Below are 19,692 nucleotides of genomic sequence, written 5' to 3'. Positions count from 1 at the left end.
TGCCTGTAGGCAAGGTTTACTCTGATGGTGCTTTTTCTGTCTGTTTGAAGTTGGAAGTTGAGGTGTTCCATTATCTGGGGATGTCATGCAGCGGATGGTGTCCTTCCACAAACTGGTACTAACATGGTGAAACGTGCGACCAGATAGTATTAATGTGCGCTAAACTGACAGAATAGTGAAATATTAAAGCCATACAATGTGCCTCACTATGCCACATAAGTTGCCTTTCCTTTTTACCGCATCATTTTGTCCACCCTGCCTCATAATTTAGCTCTTCATTGTCGCATAATTCAAGTGGTCCTGCTAGCACTCAAGACACATCACATAGTCCTTGCCTACTTGGAGGTATCAAAGGCCCCCTGTTCATCATCTTCTGTTCTCTCTTTGACAGGAGGCCCTGGTACACACCTCGTGTGTCGTCATCGAAGGCTCACCCTGCAGGATGCCTGTTCTCACCTCACCCGATATCGCCGCCAAATTCAAGGAGCGATGGCTCATGCTCCACCCAGAGGACCAGGAGAATGCCAACGGGGCGGTGACCCTGGACGACAGCCTCACCAGCCTGCAGTGGCTCCAGGACTTCTCCATCCTCAGCGCCAGCCTGGACAAGCCGCCCGCCACCAGCCTCCAGCTGCACCAGCTGCACCAGGCGCACCAGAAGCTGCTGCTGCAAGGCTCGGACGCCCCCTCCAGCCCCCCGGCCGGGGACACGGCGGCCTCGGGCATGCCCTCCCACCTGGGCAATCCCACCTCGGCGGCCACGTCACCGAGCGGCTGCCAGCTGGGCCTACCCAGCATCCCCCGGGGCTCGGCCGAGGAGATAGACTACAAAGCCAACCCGCACGTGAAGCCGCCCTACTCGTATGCCACTCTCATATGCATGGCCATGCAGGCCAGCAAGAAAACCAAGATCACGCTGTCGGCCATCTACAACTGGATCACAGAGAATTTCTGCTATTACCGGCACGCCGAGCCCAGCTGGCAGGTGAGTCGGCGGCGTGAATAATTCATGGCCCTGTCGGGGGCCCGGCCAGGAGGCAGGCGGGCACGAGGCGCCCCGGCCGGGCCCGCACCTGCAGCCCGGGGAGGCGTGGGCCTGATCATTTATTTAAAGACGCAATTTGTGCGGGTGCTCCGCGGGCGGATGGGGGTATCGGAGGGCTCGCCTTTCGGTAACCCCGCCGCCCGTGAAGGCCGTACCTCGAGGGTCCGTGGGAGCGGGGCTGGGGCGGGCCAAGGGGTCTCTGGAGAACAGTGAGGAGAAATGTGAGCCATTGAGGGTGGCCCCGTGCCAGTGAATGGCCGCTCACGTGATTATTCTTACACACAGGAAGAGAAACTATATAGAAAAAAATGCGCAGGAGGTTTTAGACAAGTCGTATATGTGCTTCCTTAAAACTGGTATCCATTGTAGCTGTGCCAGGCAACTGTGGGAACGTTTTACTTTTTTTTTATGTGAGGTACAGAGGGCAGGTGTTGTATGTATCCCAGTACTTAGGGCAGTTTCTATATATATCAAAGCACATAGAGCAGTTCTGCACGCGTACAGACACACAGGACAGTTGCTGTGTTTATTTAGGCACACGGGCACTTTCTGTACGTGTACAGACACAGAGGGTCGTTTCAGTATGTATCCAAGAACGTAGGACCGTTCTGTACACGTACAGGCACTTAGGGCAGTTGCTGTATGTAGACAGATACACTGGCGGTTTATGTATATGAATAGGTACAGAGGGCAGTTTCAATATTTCTACACGAAGAGCGAGGCCAGCTTCTATGGGTACAGGTACAGAGGGCAGTTTCAGTATGTCTACAGGAAGAGCGAGGCCAGCTTCTATAGTTACAGGTACAACAGAGGGCAGTTTCAGTATGTCTACAGGAAGAGCGAGGCCAGCTTCTATAGTTACAGGTACAACAGAGGGCAGTTTCAGTATGTCTACAGGAAGAGTGAGGCCAGCTTCTATATTTACAGGTACAGAGGGCAGGTTCAGTATGTCTATAGGAAGAGCGAGGCCAGCTTCTATAGGTACAAAGGGCAGTTTCAGTATGTCTACAGGAGGAGCGAGGCCAGCTTCTATAGGTCTGCAAGAACACATCTCATACTCTCACGTAGAAGAGCAGAGTGGGCCTCTACTGTATGTACAGAGGAACAGTGGGTCAGTTTCAGGATGTGAACATCAACAGTAAGGCCTGCTTCTTACTAGGTAGAGAAACAAAGCAGACTGTTTCCTTAAGTGTGCAGGAGATTGTGCATCATTAGAGGAACAGAGGGGGTGGTGTTTGTATGTACACAGGAAAAAAGAAACGTAAAGCCCACCTGTAGAGAGGTACATTGAGAGAGAGCATGTCTACGGTAACACGAGTGGGCTGCCTGTGTACGTATACTGGAGCAGAGAGTGTTGTTTCTGTATGTGTGCAGAACAGATATAAATGCATCCATCTATCAGCTTACAGGAAGAACGAAGACTGTTTCTGCACGTATACTGACACATTTTGGGCCATTTATGTATGTGTACATTAACAGAGAAGTCCGTTTTTGTATACGTTTTAGAATGGAGGGGCAGCTTCTCTGTGTGTCCTGGAACAGAGTCTGCCACTGACAAAATGCACAATGACGGACAGTTCCTTCTAAGTTTGACAATGGTCCACGAAAATTCACAGTTAATCAGCTATATAAAGACCTTTGGCGCTGCATTCACCCCAAGAGGGGCATGGAGCCCACATGTGCCCAGGGACAGAGAATGCTACTCATGCTGTGAACAACAACCGAGTGCGCCACCCACAGTTTTTCACAGCACACACCAGGCCCAAGGGCATTGAGGCTTTTTACTACAGAACCACATTCTGTTTTTCTTTTGGCACAAGGAGATTAATTGATTTGCCAGAATCACAAAATAGTGAGCGAAGGTAGGAATTAAACCCGTCCCTCCTGTTCCGAAATCGGCAGACAGCAGCTCTAGCCACTAGGCCACATCCCTCTCCTTCTAGGTAAAGAAGCAGGGGGGACGCCTTTGGATGTGCTCAGAAGCGGAGTGGTGCTTCAGTGTGTGTATACGAACTAGGTTACATATTTATGTATAACACAGAAAAACGTTTCTCACCCTTGTGTGTCAACTAACAGAGAGAGGGCCACTTAGGCTTTTGTGTGAATCAGGAGATGGCGCTTCTTCATCTGTATATGTACAATCAGGGCTAGCTTTGTGTGTGCGCAGGGTCAGTGGCCTGGCATGTGAGAGACTGCAGCCCTTACATAAGAGGCACAGTAATGTACCCACCAACCTCTGATCTGAGCCGTCCATGATCAGAACCTTCTTGGCTTTCTTCCCTTTTATGGGTAGCTAGAGCTCAAACATAAACAAGATGTAAAAATGTTAGGGTTTCTTACACCCATAATTATATAATTCTTCCTTTCCATCAGTTACTTACCACTTTCCCCTGACCGTCACCCTACTGAACCCTTTCCTGGCTCTCACATGGTATTATTTGTGTTAACACAGCTGTAGCCAAGTTGCTGTGCTCCTTGGTACGCCCTGTTGGATTGTAGAATCCCCTATTTGAATCGGGGAATTGTTTCACCCTGAACGTCAGGTGGTCCTTGCAGTGGGAGAGTCTATGAGGGTCATATGTTGGAGTGGTGACACTGTATGCAGTGTGGGTTCTTTACTAGCCCCTGTATAAGGAGCCTGACGGGCCTAGGGTCTAGACATGCATGCGTTGACGTAAGCTCATAGTGCTTGGCTTTGCACAAGCAGGAACCACATCCAGAAGTTATCAAGGGTATTTTCTTAGCTTCAAGTTTGATTGCAAATTGTAAAATCCCTTTGTGCACCATTCACAGACTGGTACCTTGCACCCATGGCTACAGGGGCATTTGTATGTATTGAGGGATTTCACTGGTTATCTTATTTGCCTGTTATGCAGTAGGCAATTGCGGTGAGGCCCCAGCTTCTAGTCCAATCAAGTTTTGACTGTGGGTTTGCCTTTGACCCTGTGCAGTACTCGGCTACCTTCTGACTAGGTTTATGCTATACAAATACAATATACATACACACAGGAGGCAGGCGGCCTGCTACCACTTGCTCCCTGTTGGATTTGTGAACCTCACAACCCTCATTCCCATGGTGACTCTTGGCCCTATGGAGGGAGGCATCTACGTTCTTTCACCGCAGAGCAACTCACCTTTGTTGACTCCAGCAGGCTTCCCTCTGAGTGAAGAAACCACTGCTGCTGGTTTGTGATATTCAGTAGTCGGCCAGTCAGGCAGTCCTTCATGCACTGATTGCTTCTGTCCAATGGCGGATATGTACATCTTGGGCTAGGCCACTCAGGAGGGTGACCCGGCCTACCACTGAGGCCGAATTCGAGGATGAAAAATCTGATTAACCTAGATTTAAAAATGATCCAAGTTCCGAATTTATCAATGGAAGAGACTCTGGTTTATGAAGCCAAAAGTGGATTTATTTTAGGTGTCTGCCGCCTAAAATTGTCTCTGCTTCAGTATATGTCTGTGAGCAAAATACATTCCTCTGATTTTTTTTTATTTATCTTGAATGAATGAATAGGAAACTCATTGAGCGCAACTATTCACCTCAGAGGTGAATAAATGTTAAAATGTTTCCCCTTTCTCTATTAAGACATTACCACCGCCCTCTGCTCATGTCTTATAGGCCTTATGAGTGAGGTTTATTCTGTGCTAGTGTTGTTTTTGTATGGGTTGCCTTTCCTTCTAATCCTCAGAGAATGTTAGATTTACACCCGTCTCCCTCCGCCACCAGAAAATAGTCCCTTGGGTCGTGGGAGGTGTTGTTCGTCACGGGCAGGGGTGTGTTTGCTCCTTCTTCAGTGTAAGGTGTTCAGGTCGATACGTCTTCGCCTCCTGGGCATTAACATTTCAGGAGTTGGCCTGTCGTCTCATTCTTAATTATGCCGCCGTGCACCTTCACCGGGGCTGAGCAGTAACCAGAGGCCCGCCGACGAAAGCCGATCTGATACTGGTTTTGGCGCTGGCCTGCAACCTGCTGTTGGGAGTCACTGAGAGGGCCCCGAGGAAAGTCCTGTATCGCTTTGGCTTTCAAAAGCCCCTTTGGAGGTACCAGGCATTGCTCCGGGAAACTGTTTCTCACCTCAGGTCATATCTCTCCAGTGCATTCAAAGACGCCGCCGGTGGTGGACTCCTAAGAAAAACATTATGCCCATGCACTTATCTTTAAAAAAAACAAAAAATAATATATATAAATATATATATATATATACACATAAATAAAGCTGCTGCTCGCGTGCTACTCATAAGGTGGACAACCTTGGAGCGTGAATATATATATATATATATATATATATATATGTGTATATTATATATATTTTTTAATGGAGTTTTATATTGCACGAACTTGACCCGGTATAGGGTATCAGAGCACTTTACGTAGCACCAGTTGCGTTACATGAGGACACACATTCATTTTTGTTAGGCACGGGGAGATTAAGTGATTTGCCCAGAATCACAGGATGTTCAGCTCATTGCCGAGACGCGAACCGGGTTCCCCAGATTCGGCCAACTCCTCTCTCTCTCTCTCTAAAATATATTTTTATATATGTTTGTGTATATAAATATATACATATATACACACACACACACACAAACACGTGTATTTTTTTACAATAAGAGCATGGGCATAATGTTTTTCTTAGGAGTCTATGGGTGGCCTCTTTGTCTAACTCTCACAGGTTATTTTCATTCCTGCTTTTCCGCCCCTTTGCCATTGTTTTCCAATCTTTCTGGTCCTTCTTCCTTTTCCCTTTTCTGCCTTTCTCTTTCATATTCCGGGTAAAGCATGTCTGAGGCTGATAAAGTAGTCCAGATCGCCAATAATGAGTGCCAAAAATCTGTGCAACCGGCAACCGTCATTCAGCACCGTGCTTGTCTATCCGGGATTGCAAAATTGATTTAAAAAAGTGATTGGATAAGAAGAACAAGCATTAGAAATGCAATCGGGCTCGGATTTATTTGAGTTTGAGCTAATGGCATTGTAAATGCCAATGTATTGTTGCTATGTGTTATGGAGTGTGTTCATGTGGTGTGTACTGCCAGTGATCTCCTTGTGAGTGTGAGAATATTGCACCGTTACTGCCTGTGATGTCCTTCTTGTGAGTGTGAGAAGCTTGCACCTCTGCTGCCTGTGGTCTCCTTGTGAGTGTAAGAAGCTTGCACTGCTGCTGCCTGTGATGTCGTTCTTGTGAGTGGGAGAAGATTGCACCTCAGCTGCCTGTGGTCTCCTTGTGAGTGTAAGAAGCTTGCACAGCTGCTGCCTGTGATGTCCTACTCACTACTCTACTCACTACTCTACTCACTACTCTGCACTCACTACTCTACTCACTACTCTACTCACTACTCTACTCACTACTCACTACTCTACTCACTACTCTGCACTCACTACTCACTACTCTACTCACTACTCTACTCACTACTCTGCACTCACTACTCACTACTCTACTCACTACTCTGCACTCACTACTCTACTCACTACTCTACTCACTACTCACTACTCTGCACTCACTACTCACTACTCTACTCACTACTCACTACTCTACTCACTACTCTACTCACTACTCTGCACCCACTACTCACTACTCTGCTCACTACTGACTACTCTACTCACTACTCTACTCACTACTCTGCTCACTACTCACTACTCTGCTCACTACTCTCCACTCTACTCACTACTCACTACTCTACTCACTACTCACTTCTCTACTCACTACTCTGCACTCACTACTTTACTCACTACTCTACTCACCTCACTACTCTACTCACCTCACTACTCTACTCACTACTCGACTCACTACTCTACTCACTACTCACTACTCTACTCACTACTCACTACTCTGCACTCACTACTCACTACTCTACTCACTACTCTTCTCACTACTCACTACTCACTTCTCTACTCACTACTCTGCACTCACTACTTTACTCACTACTCTACTCACCTCACTACTCTACTCACTACTCTACTCACTACTCACTACTCTACTCACTACTCACTACTCTACTCACTACTCACTACTCTACTCACTACTCACTAATCTGCACTCACTACTCACTACTCTACTCACTACTCTACTCACTACTCACTACTCACTTCTCTACTCACTACTCTGCACTCACTACTTTACTCACTACTCTACTCACTACTCTACTCACCTCACTACTCTACTCACCTCACTACTCTACTCACTACTCACTACTCTGCACTCACTACTCACTACTCTACTCACTACTCTCCACTCACTACTCTACTCACTACTCTGTACTAACTACTCTACTCACTACTCTGTACTAACTACTCTACTCACTACTCACTACTCTACTCACTACTCACTACTCTGCACTCACTACTCACTACTCTGCACTCACTACTCACTACTCTGCACTCACTACTCACTACTCACTACTCACTACTCACTACTCTGCACTCACTACTCACTACTCTACTCACTACTCTACTCACTACTCTACTCACTACTCACTACTCTACTCACTACTCACTACTCTGCCCTCACTACTCTGCCCTCACTACTCTGCCCTCACTACTCTGCCCTCACTACTCTGCCCTCACTACTCTGCCCTCACTACTCTGCCCTCACTACTCTGCACTCACACGGACAAACAGTTGTACGGCAACACTCTCCGTAGAAACCTTCTTTTAAACATAAATATATTTTATTTCATGTTAAGAAGTATATATAAATAAAACAAATATTGTTATTACAAAATATGTGAATAACTTTTAGTCAATGTAAGTATTTCTTTAAAAAACATTACATTATTTCAAATAAATTCTATACGTAAACTTTAAGATGCATGCAGAGGGGTGGGGGCAAACCTGAATTTGTCAATATTTGTGAAGCACAGCTTCGGCGTTTCCTCTGCACTGGGAGGGGTCAGAATTAAGGGTATGGAAAAAGTTTTGGTTTTTTTTTTACACAGGCTACTTTTGCCAAGTGTCTGGATTCCGACATTCAAGTTGGAGAAGTTCCTCAGTTTAATTGCATCTTTGCCCGTGTAAATATGAGCCACAGGTGTCTTTGCCCTTTAAACGAAAGCCTCTCTCCGTTCTGGGGCTTTGGAACTCTCCCCGGCCTTCGGCGTGCCTGGCAGCGCCTCTCCTGCCTCTTCGCGGTGAAACTGACCCGGCCCTACCAACGCTCACGCATCGGGCGTGAGCACGCCTGTGCCGGCCCCGGCTCTTCCTCTCGGCTCGAGGACAGAGTTAAAGGCGGGCCGGCCCAGCGGTGCAGGAGGGCTCCGGGAGCAGTGCGGGCGGCAGGGGGAGGCTCGGAGTCCCTGACGGGGAGTGCAGACGAAGCCTTCAGCTTTCACTCACCCGTGGGGGCTCTGGGCACTCGGCGACTTCCAAGGATTCCAGCGGGAGGGGCTGGAGCGCGCTCACGGCTGCAGGCAGGCACACAGAGCAGAGCGGTGCGAGTCTGGTGAAAGGAACGGCTCGCACCGCGGGGGATATTAACAGTACCTTGGCACTTGCAGGCAGGAGCGGCAACCAAGGGGAAGACAAACGTTGCGGGCCCCTAGCCCGAGCATGTATGAGTCATCTTCTGTGAGCCTCGCCTGCTGCCTCTCGTCATTTAACATTGAACGCGCTCACCGCTATGAACGCGTTCGCATCATCTGGCTTGCATTACACGGGCACTCTGACAGCTCGTAATTAAGATTAATCACTCTGCCATGCTCGTTCTCGAACACAAAATGCCACATCGGGCACGCGTACATTACTTACAGCCTATCACTTCAAGGCTACTACATACACAGCACAGGGAAGACGAATCACTGACCAGATGCCAGAAAACGCAAAGGAATGTGTGGAATTCCTCTCACCAAGGCCCTTCTTCTTCTTCTTCTTTTTTTTCTTATAACATTAGGATCTCTTAACTCCTCCCCCAGGGGGAGGAGTCCGAGCCCTAAAAAGGCATACAAATGTTGGACAACTCTAAGGTGGCCTGCAAGTCCTTTACCCCATAATAGTGGAGTGGATAGGTTACTACTCTGACTCTAGAATACTTGAAGAAAACTACTCGCCGCATGTCTAATGGAGAGTTGGCTCCTACACTGTGCATGCACACAAACACTCACTTATTCCCCTGTCACAGGCAGGCAAGTTTTTTCATTTTTCTTCCAATTGCATTCGACAGACGGGTTTTAAGCCAGAAAATAATGGGTTAAAACGATATCCATTAGAAAGCGAAGAAAGGAGAAACATTCCAAAAGCAATGAAAGATGTATTTATGTTTGGGTTGAAAGTTACTGGTAAGGGTACGTCGTACGAGAGATTGAGGGATTTCCTCCTCTGCGGTCCTTTGGACGAGCCATACTTCATACATAGGTAATAATAGGCAAAATAATGCAGGAGCAGCCTCCCTTCATCTTCACAATGATGTCACTGTGCCAGTGTTCTCAGGGACCGGTGCTCCCTTTCTCTTCACAAAGGCTGGTGCTGAACATAAATGTATCATATGTTACTAGATTTTGTCATTGTTCTAATCAGGTAGTGCAAAGCATGCCTCCATCTATCTTGATTTGTCAGGATTTCACTGCTGAACATCGTCAAGATGAGAAAAGGGGAGGGGTACATGCCACTAGTTTACGAATTCAGAGTGGAGCCTGACCAAGATTATGCTAATTGCTTTCAGCCTTCATATTAACAGTTGCAATTTGGTTCCAAGTAGTCTAAGGCATGTATTAGAAGGTTGCAAACCTTTCCTTACTCCCAAGGGTTTTACGTTTGATATATCCCTGTTCTTTCTCCGATCTGCTTACCTTCTGCTCTACAGCTCTCTGTGTGCACATCCCTAGCGTAGGAAAAAGTAACGTCCTTGTCTTCTGCGTCTTTGATTTACTATTTGGAAAGTTGCTTTGCCTGCTGTCTATTATTATCACCATATGATGGGTCACACTCAGATATGCAAATCCTCTTGGCTGACTTCAGATTTTTGGACACATGATTGAACTAGAGTCAAAACAGATTTTTTTTAAAGCCACTTTTATTTCTTAATCTGTCCCAAAATTTGCTTTTCGTTATGTTCAGGACATTTTTGATGACCACATTTCTTCATTTGTTGACCCCAGGTCGTAATCTCAAGGTGCAGATTAACGACATAGAAGACGTTGACCTCAAAATGCATCCATCTGAAATGTTCTGATTTCTCAAGAGATTTTCATCCTGCCTTCTTTTGAAATTTGGATAGGTCTGTGCTGGCAATTGCTTGCACTTCAACATATGTGTTGGAGGTGAAGTGGGACTTTAAATAAAAGGGTGTTCAAGGCAGAAACCATTTTTTTAGTGACTTGGTTGGTCGTAGGGTTATGTTTACGTATTATTTCATATTTGTTTTCTCCCATTTTTATCACTGCCTTCCCTGTCTATACTTCTCTTTTAAAGTTTCACCAGTTTCTGTTATTGTCCGATAGACGATTTTAATTACCAACTTTTTACGCCATGTTGTAAGCATTACCTTTCCTTGGGTATCTGAAATGTATGGAACATCTAGCAATTAAATAACTCTGCGGTTTTGTTGTTGTTCCACCTCCAACCAAGAATAGTATATTTTAGCTCTTGGGTTTGGATTCAAGTTAAGCGGGCGGTGCACAAGAGAATGGGGCCACTGAGAATTGTTTGTTGAACGAAAAAAAGAGTGGTTTGCTCTCATGTTGTAACCTATAATAAAGAAAATACAAAATTGAAAGTTTTAAAAAAACAAAAAAATTAAATTGCCCAGATGCACCCGATACAGAAGTACAATACGAATCAAATGTTTTGTATAGTTCCGGATTATCGAATAGGCAAAGTAGGCACCAGGCTATGGGCCCAACACCTTTTAGTGGCTTAGCAACAACGGATCAAAATAATAATGATTTGATCTTGAAAGAAAATTACAATCAAGCTTTCTTAAATAGGGTTTCCAAAAGATAGAAAATAATGAATCAACTCAAAGAAAAGAAAACTTTAATAAAAGACTCTATAGAGAAAAAACTGTATTAATGTAATGTACTCATTAACAACTTAAATTACATAAACCAGAGACATCAGAGTCACATAACAGTTTGTCTCTTAAAATCAAATCTTCTGGCAGCTGTCAGTTTTTTAAAAAGAATCCCGTGCATTGAGTATTAGGAGATAATTTGCGAGAGGGGCCCCAAAATTTCAACTGCCTAGGGGCCTCCACAGGGTTTAATCCAGCAGTGGTTTTGTGCAGAAAAGTTGGTGACCTCAATATGCCATGAGGCCATCGTATTTTTCCCAATTAGCCAGTTTCTCAAGCTCAGAGGTGGGGAGTTTGCAAGCATATAGGTCAGTAACGAGCATCCCTGAAGGAGCTAGGTGGAACTGAAGTGATGGAATGAATTGTGCTCTGGACAGAATTGAGGTGCCTTGGAAGAGCTGTGCATGGAGTGCTAATATTGTAACAGCAAGGGTGCTGGTAGAAAAAGGAAGTGTGCTCTGAGTGAGAAGTGTAGCATAGACTAAAACTGCAAGCAAAGACCACTCAGCATTGAGAGTATTTCCATGCCTGTTGCATTTTCTCCCAGTTTTTGTGGTCTTTAGGTTCACCATCACTTTTTCTGCTTACATTTGGTCTCCTACGCCTTCTCCAGCTCTTCTTGAATCCTATTAAAACAGATACATACAAAATAAATAAATAAATATTTGCCTTGCTAAACAGAATCCATAATAAAAATGCATGGATATCGAACCAAGGTAATACATTTGTTTGCTCACCTTTGAATAAAACCCTTTTTAATAAATGTTTCACCTTCTGCTATATCTTGGGCGTCACTATGTTAGGCAGAGATTGGTTTGACAATGAGCTGTGTGCCTGTAGCATTGATTTATAATTTCCTGAATAGCATTTTTGTTTATAATTGCAGAATTCCATCCGACACAACCTGTCCCTGAACAAGTGCTTCATGAAGGTGCCCAGACAGAAGGATGAGCCCGGCAAAGGAGGCTTCTGGCAGATTGACCCACAGTATGCCGACATGTTTGTCAACGGTGTGTTCAAGAGAAGGCGCATGCCAACCGCACAGTTCAACGCTCTCCGACAACACAAACTGGAGCCCATTCCAGAGACCTATACGGCTACGGCACACTTGTATCACCTCATGAACGAGCAAGCTTCTGCTGATCTTATGGAGAACGATCAATACAGCCAACAGCATCAACACCCACATTACCACCACCATGAACAGCAGGATCAAAGTTACAGTCCTTCCGAGGCTAATAGAACTGCCACCAAGCGCAAACAACCCATGCCAAGGCGCAGCACGAAGGTGATGAGAACTTCCAATGTGGCACAGGTTGGGATGGAGGAGAGAGAGGCGGAGTCCCTAAAGGGAGATTTTGACTGGGGGTCTGTTTTTGAAGATGTTTTCAATGGCATGGATAGCAGTTTTGAAGATATAGACATTAACGTGGCCCTGAACTCTGTGAGCAGTGATATAGATCTCACCGTTCAGGGTAGACAAATCAACCCCTCCAACAAGTGGTGTTCTGCCTATGTGGACCACACTTACCTAGAGTCAGCTCCCCAAGGACCTCACCTTGAAGAATTTGCCACATTCTCTGACCCTTCGCGGCACCCTTGGGAAGAAGTGAAGGAAGAAGTTGTGTGGAACTTTGATCCAAATTATAACTTCTGTGAAGGATATCTAAGCGAGCTTGCCCCTTGGGAGAGAGCTGATGCATCAATCTAAAGCATTGTGCGATTCCTACCCTAACAACTTTGGGGCTCGTTCGGCTTCACTGTCATAGACTGATGCACTGGCATTCAGATCATGTCCACGAACAGGATGTACAGCTGACGTAGCTTTACCATCTCTCTAGGACTGGTTGTCCAATAGATGTGAACATGTTTCTCATCGGGGCAGGACGGCGATCACAAGACACATTCAAACTGTTGTAGAGCTCTAGGAATTTGGTGGATGGGATTCACCAAGCAGTCCTGGCTGAACTATTAGCAAAATCAAAGGGTTCCTCCAGGTTCAGTGAGGTTTTGTGAGCAAGTTAACCCATCTCTTATAACTTCCAACAGTGACCGTCATTATTCCTAATGGAAATGCAATCAAACACCCTATTTCTTACATAACTCCCAGATATGGTCGTAACGGAGAAACCGATGATCAGAAAACATCTTTTCCGCATGAGAATCACTGGGAGCTTCCCATGCACTTGCCACTTTATTTCACAAAAACTTCCTTGAAATCCCTTTCTGAGGTTGACAACGCTTGCCCTTGACCTGTAGAAGCCAAGAGACTGAGCCTAATATGGAATCTGTAGACATTTGGCCAAAGCCTTTGACTTTGGTCATGAGAATCCTATCTTGGGACACAAGGAATCAGAGTGGCATGACTTTTTTAGGGATTTTCAGCTATTGTCGCCTCTCAGAGACTCTGCCCTGAAGAAGCCTTCCAATACGATGCTATCTTGGGTGTCCAATTGAGAACACTGACTAAGAATTTAAGTGGTGGGCAAGTTAAAGCCCCAAGACATTGAACAGATCATGTATTTTAAACCTATTTTTGCACTCTTGTATAAAAAAATAAATGTGTGTTTAAGGTGATGTGAGTGATGTCACGTTCAGGGTTAAAATCTGAGTAAATGTTATGAGAAGGAAGAGTGCAAGAGTAAAGCTTGTTTTCCAAAATATTGAGCCCCTCAACATATGCATTTTTGCACAATCTCACCAGAAGGAAATGGCTTTGAGGCTCTTACTCGTAAATCCTTATTGAAATAACATAATAACGTGTGATTGGGTGTCAGATGGCTTAGTTATTTAAATATATGAAAAAAATCCTTTGCAATTGCCAGCGCCCCTTGTTGGAAATCAATCCAAACCACACCAGTTTCCCTCTATTGACAAACCACATCAGTGTTTTCAAGCCAAGGGAAAGTTGATCTGATCAATAAACACAGAAGTTTCATCCACCATGTAGGGCTATCAACAGGGCCTGATTGATACACAAGTGCACCAAGCACATGCTATGGCACCTGAATGCGGAGGGGGTTCTTACGGTGGAGCCTATGGGGTGTCCGCCCACCCTCTATTCTCTAAGTAGTGATTGTTAACGATTGACATCCATATACAATTTTGCCAGCATGTTAGATAGATCTATCTTCATATGTATAGTTTGGCTGTCAATCTCTGATCCATACACGATATCCCAGCAAAAATTAAAACAAAGGCCAAAAGCAAGCCCTCATTTAGTTAAGCACCTCAATACCCTATCGGATGACTAGCCATAAATCCTGATTGATTGATTGTGCTAGACAGATGCAGCCATTTGCCCACTGTTATCTATTGATAGATATTCAGCTCTTAGAGAGCTGAGAATTGCTCCAGTTATTTGTATTTTGACACCAAAACATCCACAAAATCGTTGTGTAGGGAGTTTTGTGCATTCTTGAGTAAAAACATACCTGTGTATATAGAACCCTTTTGCATGCAGTTATTATTATCCTGCTTAAACTATTTTCTCATAAATTTAGTCAGGGCTTTCGAGAGTTCAAATAATTTACATTTGTTTTCGAAGGCCTTATTTATTTCATTCAGGGCTTAGATTGCTCAGATGGTAGGCACCATTACTCGTTTTGGGGAACTGAAATGTATTTTTCATCATTAGACTTTGATTCAGAGTAAGAGAGACAGAGGCAGAAAATTGAGAAACAAGTAGGAATAGAAACATAAGAAACCGGTCTCCTTGATTCTATAATAATCATCTTGTGCATCCCCTAGACACCATGTTTAACCCTCCTAAGATCCTGGTGGGGCTCAGGTATTACTTCACCTTCTCAGGTCAATTTAATTTTTTGCTTTGGACAGAATAAGCTCCCCTGTGTCTGCCTATGCCCACTTTCCTAACTATATAACTTTAAAATTAAATAATGTGTGCAATACTTAATTTGTGCCGGTGGTTGTAGGAGCTGGACATCCGCACTCATTTTTAGGGACCGGGTCTTATTTTTCATCATCTGTCTTTGACTCAGGGTAGGAAAGAGTAGGGCAGGAGAAAGTAAAGGATATGAAAACTGTGACACAAGGAGAAAACGGGGATTAAACAAATCTAGCGAGAGTGGGATAAAGCAACAGGAATTCTTAGATAACGCAAGAAAGAGGCATGAGGTGGAATCAAGACCGGAGTATTCAACAATCCCAGCATTTAGCAGTGCCGGCGACATACTCCTAAAGCAGGGTTTTCCATAATCAGTCGCGGAGGGCGGGATCCATGCCAGATTTTTAAGATAACTGCATGTTATTAAATGTGGATATGTTAAAAATTTGGCATGGATCCGGCCCTCCAGGACCGACTTTGGAGAACCCTGTCCTAAAGGAAAGCACATAACTCCATAGCTTGGCCTACCCATGAACAGACAATGCTCCCTTGTCCATTGCGGTGGCATCTCAGACATAGAAAATGTAGACCTGCTCTGTAAGCAGGAGGACACTTGGCAAGATGGCACGGCTAGACTGATGTAAGCAGGTTCGCAGGAGTGCGCTGGATTCTTGTAGCAGTTGAGAATAAGGTGGCAAGACTAGTATGAGATCCTTAAGCAGATGTGTAGGAAACTGGCACAAAGAGGTCCTTCTCTGAATTTGTTCAGAGTTGTCCCTGATGGGTTGCAGGCCCTTGAGGCACTCAACGTGTGTGTGGGGGTTACTGGTTCCCAACCAGCACAATTTATTGAAGAGAGAATATTGTTACACATTCAGACACACTTTCACAGAAATGTTTGTGATACATTGAAACTGTCTCCTGGTTCGGAGGGAGTCGGTGAATTGCCGGGGAAAGAGACCCTGGTGTAATGTTTTGCATGCCATAAACAGGTTGCACCGCTGGAGTAGCAGAAAGTTGAGGTTGGCTATTGAGCATACAAGATTGCTCTGCATAAGAGCCCTTTGTCAAGCACTGCTGAGGCCCTCCTCTCAAAGGGTTTCATCTCAGCCCTGCCAATCACCAAACAAGAAGGCACTTCTGACAATCTCAATTTTACAAGTCAATGCCTTTCACAATCATAAATGATAAATTCAGTCCTCTTTGCCAAAGGGGAATTTGGTGTCCTGTAATTTTGCATTTAATTTAGTAAGCACTGTCTATTGAGGAATCCTGTAAAGATACAAGCCTACAACATGCAACCAACAACAATCCTGCTTCATAATATAAATAGTCTCCCACCAAGCAAGGAAACCATTACTCTACCTGGTGAGATTGATCACTAGAGAGATATAATATAATATTTATCTCAATCCAGCCAAAATCTAAAAACGTCTGTGGAAGCACATCAGACATGCACTAAAATGGCCAACTTTGATTACAGAGGCATACTTACTTATGCCTACTACCCCATCTAGGGTTTAGGGCATCAATCAGGACTCTACAGCTGTCTTGGGCTTTTCTTTCAATGTAACTCCAGGTGTAACCCATCTCCTAGCAGTCAGTCTCAAGGCCTTGACGCCAGGTGTTTCCTGGCCTTCCTCTTTTCCTTTCCCTCGAGCGCTTCAGGTCAGGGCTTGACTGGTCGTGTATGATGGGGGCTTGCAGAGTATGTGACCTATCTAGCCCCAGTGTCTTTTCATGATTTCTTTATGAGCACAAAGTTGGAAATTCTGCTGCCATGGGTTATTGTTTCTGATGGTGTTTGGCCAGTGGATTTGGAGCATTTTCCTCCGACAGGTGTTGATGAAGGTCTGGACTTTCTTGGTGGTGGTCATTGTTGTCCTCCAAGTTTCTGCTCCATACAGAAGGTGCAATTTTTTATTGTTGTTAAAAATCCTGATCTTTGTTTGCAGCATTAGGTCTTTGGACTCCTGATGTTCTTTAGCTGAATGAAGGCAGCCCTTGCTGTGCCAATTCTTGCCTTGACTGTCTTGTCAAGACAAGAATAACAGAGGCTACGTATGTGCAATTGAACAACAAAATGAAAAGATTCCAAAAGCTGCACTGTAGTTATAATTAACCATTTCCTATCACATTTTTAATTCTTTAATTTATATTGATAAACTTTCTGGATTGCTTAATGTTCTCTTTCAGCTTTTCCTAGAATTGCTTTGCAGATAACACCTAAATCTTCATGTTCGCTCTATAGTAGGCTCGCTCCACACAATGGTTACACCTTTAGTTCAAGAAGCGTTGGGGGAACAGCTAGGTTTCCAACGTTGCACATTCTACTGTCTCAGGTGCTGGAAATCTATGACTTAGTGGTTGGTTCACCATAGGGCTGCCTAGTCAAGGTATTGGAAGGTCTGCACTACCCAGGGCTGGTCTCCGACGCATATGAAAGGTCTGGCAGTGCCAGGGAGCCGGAGTTTCAAGCAGAACTTCGGTTTCCCTTTGATCTGCACTCATTTAGCGATGGTGTGCCCTACACCGCAGCTGCAGGTTCTACTTTGCCTATCGGTGTAATTGAACCGACTCCAACAGCACGTCTCTTGATCTGTGTGTTCCTTAAAGACCCTAAGACTGGTGATGACATCGGATGGAGTCGACTCTCCATGGTTAAACCAAGAAATTGGGATATGCTCTATTTTTATCATGACAAGATGATAGGATGTCAGGAGAGGGGCTCCCTTACATAGAATGATTGGGATTCAAGGTGTTAGGTGGGGAAACATGTACATTCCAGGGCGAATGGGGGGGATAGAATAAGGAATATCCCAGCACTAAAAAGCAATCTAGAAAAGGCAGTTAAAAGGAGAGGGGCCAGTCTGAAAAGCTGCCCAGATTCTGTTTCAGCAGAAAATGCTCAACTTCTGAATGTGTCTTGTGGCTGTTATCAACCCTTCCTTTGTACTCTGGTGTTACAAGTATAATTTGTGATGCAAACATGCACTGACCTATGCTACTTAACCGTGGCTTGATATCAGGAAAACAGACCCTTCTTAATCATGCTGGTTTGCAGCTGGTGTGAAAGTCTGAACTCAAAAGTACGTCTCTATCCAGATAGAAGCATTTGAACAGGGGCCTGAAGAAAGCAGGGACATCTTAAGGATTTTGGGGGCACGGGGCCGAGCATATTTTGGGTTCCCTATTAGAAACAGTTCTGAATTAATGATTCAATTTCAGCTCTTTCATGCCCTCTTTGGCCAAGTCACTGCCAGTGCACAGGCTCACTGGTCTATATTTTAATATGCTAGTATTTAGGGATAGTAATGTGTGTTTTCACTATTATAACACAGCAGCAGCTCACTATTGTTATTGCAAATAATATCTGTGCAACCCTCCTATTTCCCATATATGAGGTCCTCATTTGATCCAAAATAACTTTTCTTATGGATGTTGTATGTAACACAAACAAAACATTTCTCTCTGTAAAATAAATGTCTGTGACTCACACATCACCCACATTAAAAACAAAACAAAGGAAAAGGGTATTTAAAACAATCTGTTTAAGAATTACTCGCGGTCATTGGGGCAAGACTCTGTTGACCAGAGCTGCTCTATTAGGGGACTCCTTGAAAGGCTGGGGCCCTCGGCCAGAACCCACTTTGCCCATGCCTTAAAACGTCTCTGAAAGATGTACTCGAGAACGTTCCCTAAACAGTGCTCACAGTCTTCTTGGGTTCTTGTCGCTCACATGTATGCTGATTACACTTAATAACACTCAGTAAGTCTTCCCCTGATTCTGTGCGTGTGACCTTAATAGCAAGAACCTGGGATCCGCGTCAGTCTCCGATGTCGCTTGGAGCCACTGGGTGGGGGCAACCATTGTATTGATATCTGCGCATCTAGAATAGAGTAAATTCTGAAGAGGGTTATAGGGCTCGGTTAGAACACGTGTAAGACTTACATCATACGCAGTCCTATGAGGGATTAGTTTGAATTCAAAGCTGCAATCCACTAAGAGTGATTGTCTGTTCCCCTGTAGTCCACTTCATGGAAGGTGTTCTCCCCCTGAAGCACCGTAGGTATCTTCCTGAAAGTCCACACCTTGCCTACAAAATTGGCACGGTTTTACTAAGTGTGACTTATGCACAAAGTGACAGCGTGAGTCTGGACCTCAGCAGGGTTGCCCATTTTTGTTCGGCCGTGCCCGACGGAGTTGATGGGTTTCATTGCAATCCTTTAACGAGACATGGCCTCCAGTGCTTGCCAGAGTCTGCTTTTCCAACTCTGCTGGTTCCGTTTTCTAGGGCTGATTCTGCACCCCATGTCTCCAAAGTACATTACAGGCGGGTCTTTGTCTAGTGGGGCACAGTGCGCCAAAAATGTTGGGTTAGACTGCTACCCTGAGCGATTGCCAGAAGTTAGACTATTTGAAAGCATTCCTCCCATCACCTTTGTGTACAAAACACATTATATGTATTTGATACAATTTGCTACTGTTAACTCTGCACGCTGGGATTGGTAGAATGTTCTCGGAGTCAAGAAAACCTGTGTTGCCCTTCATCTTAGTCACCACTCAAGTTTCATTACTTGAACCTTGGACTCTAACAGAAAATTCTCTCAGTCCAACATCTGGAGAAAAATCCACAGGTGGACTTTTCTCCACCATAGGGATAGCATGGTGGGGAAAATCAGGTTATAACCCTGGGTTTTAAAAACTCTTTATTCGAACAAGCACATCTTTGCCCAGTAGACATAGACTTCCTAGTGGCTAGAAGGTTGGCTCCACTGCCTTTAGGCAAGCT

General features: G+C 44.9%; 1 protein-coding gene across 1 annotated transcript; it reads left to right on the top strand.

The window, feature by feature from the left end:
• The first annotated feature begins 397 nt into the window (after positions 1–397).
• LOC144785398 (forkhead box protein J1-B-like) lies at positions 398–13,955 on the top strand. The gene is made up of 2 exons (XM_078664334.1): positions 398–985; positions 11,939–13,955. Exons 1-2 carry the CDS (start codon positions 443–445, stop codon positions 12,761–12,763), a joined length of 1,368 nt encoding a protein of 455 aa, XP_078520460.1. The 5' UTR covers positions 398–442; the 3' UTR covers positions 12,764–13,955.
• The last annotated feature ends 5,737 nt before the right edge of the window (positions 13,956–19,692 follow it).

This window comes from Lissotriton helveticus, chromosome 10 (genome assembly GCF_964261635.1).
Source record: "Lissotriton helveticus chromosome 10, aLisHel1.1, whole genome shotgun sequence".
NCBI classification, from domain to species: domain Eukaryota; kingdom Metazoa; phylum Chordata; class Amphibia; order Caudata; family Salamandridae; genus Lissotriton; species Lissotriton helveticus.
This window is presented reverse-complemented; position numbering and strand designations above follow the sequence as displayed.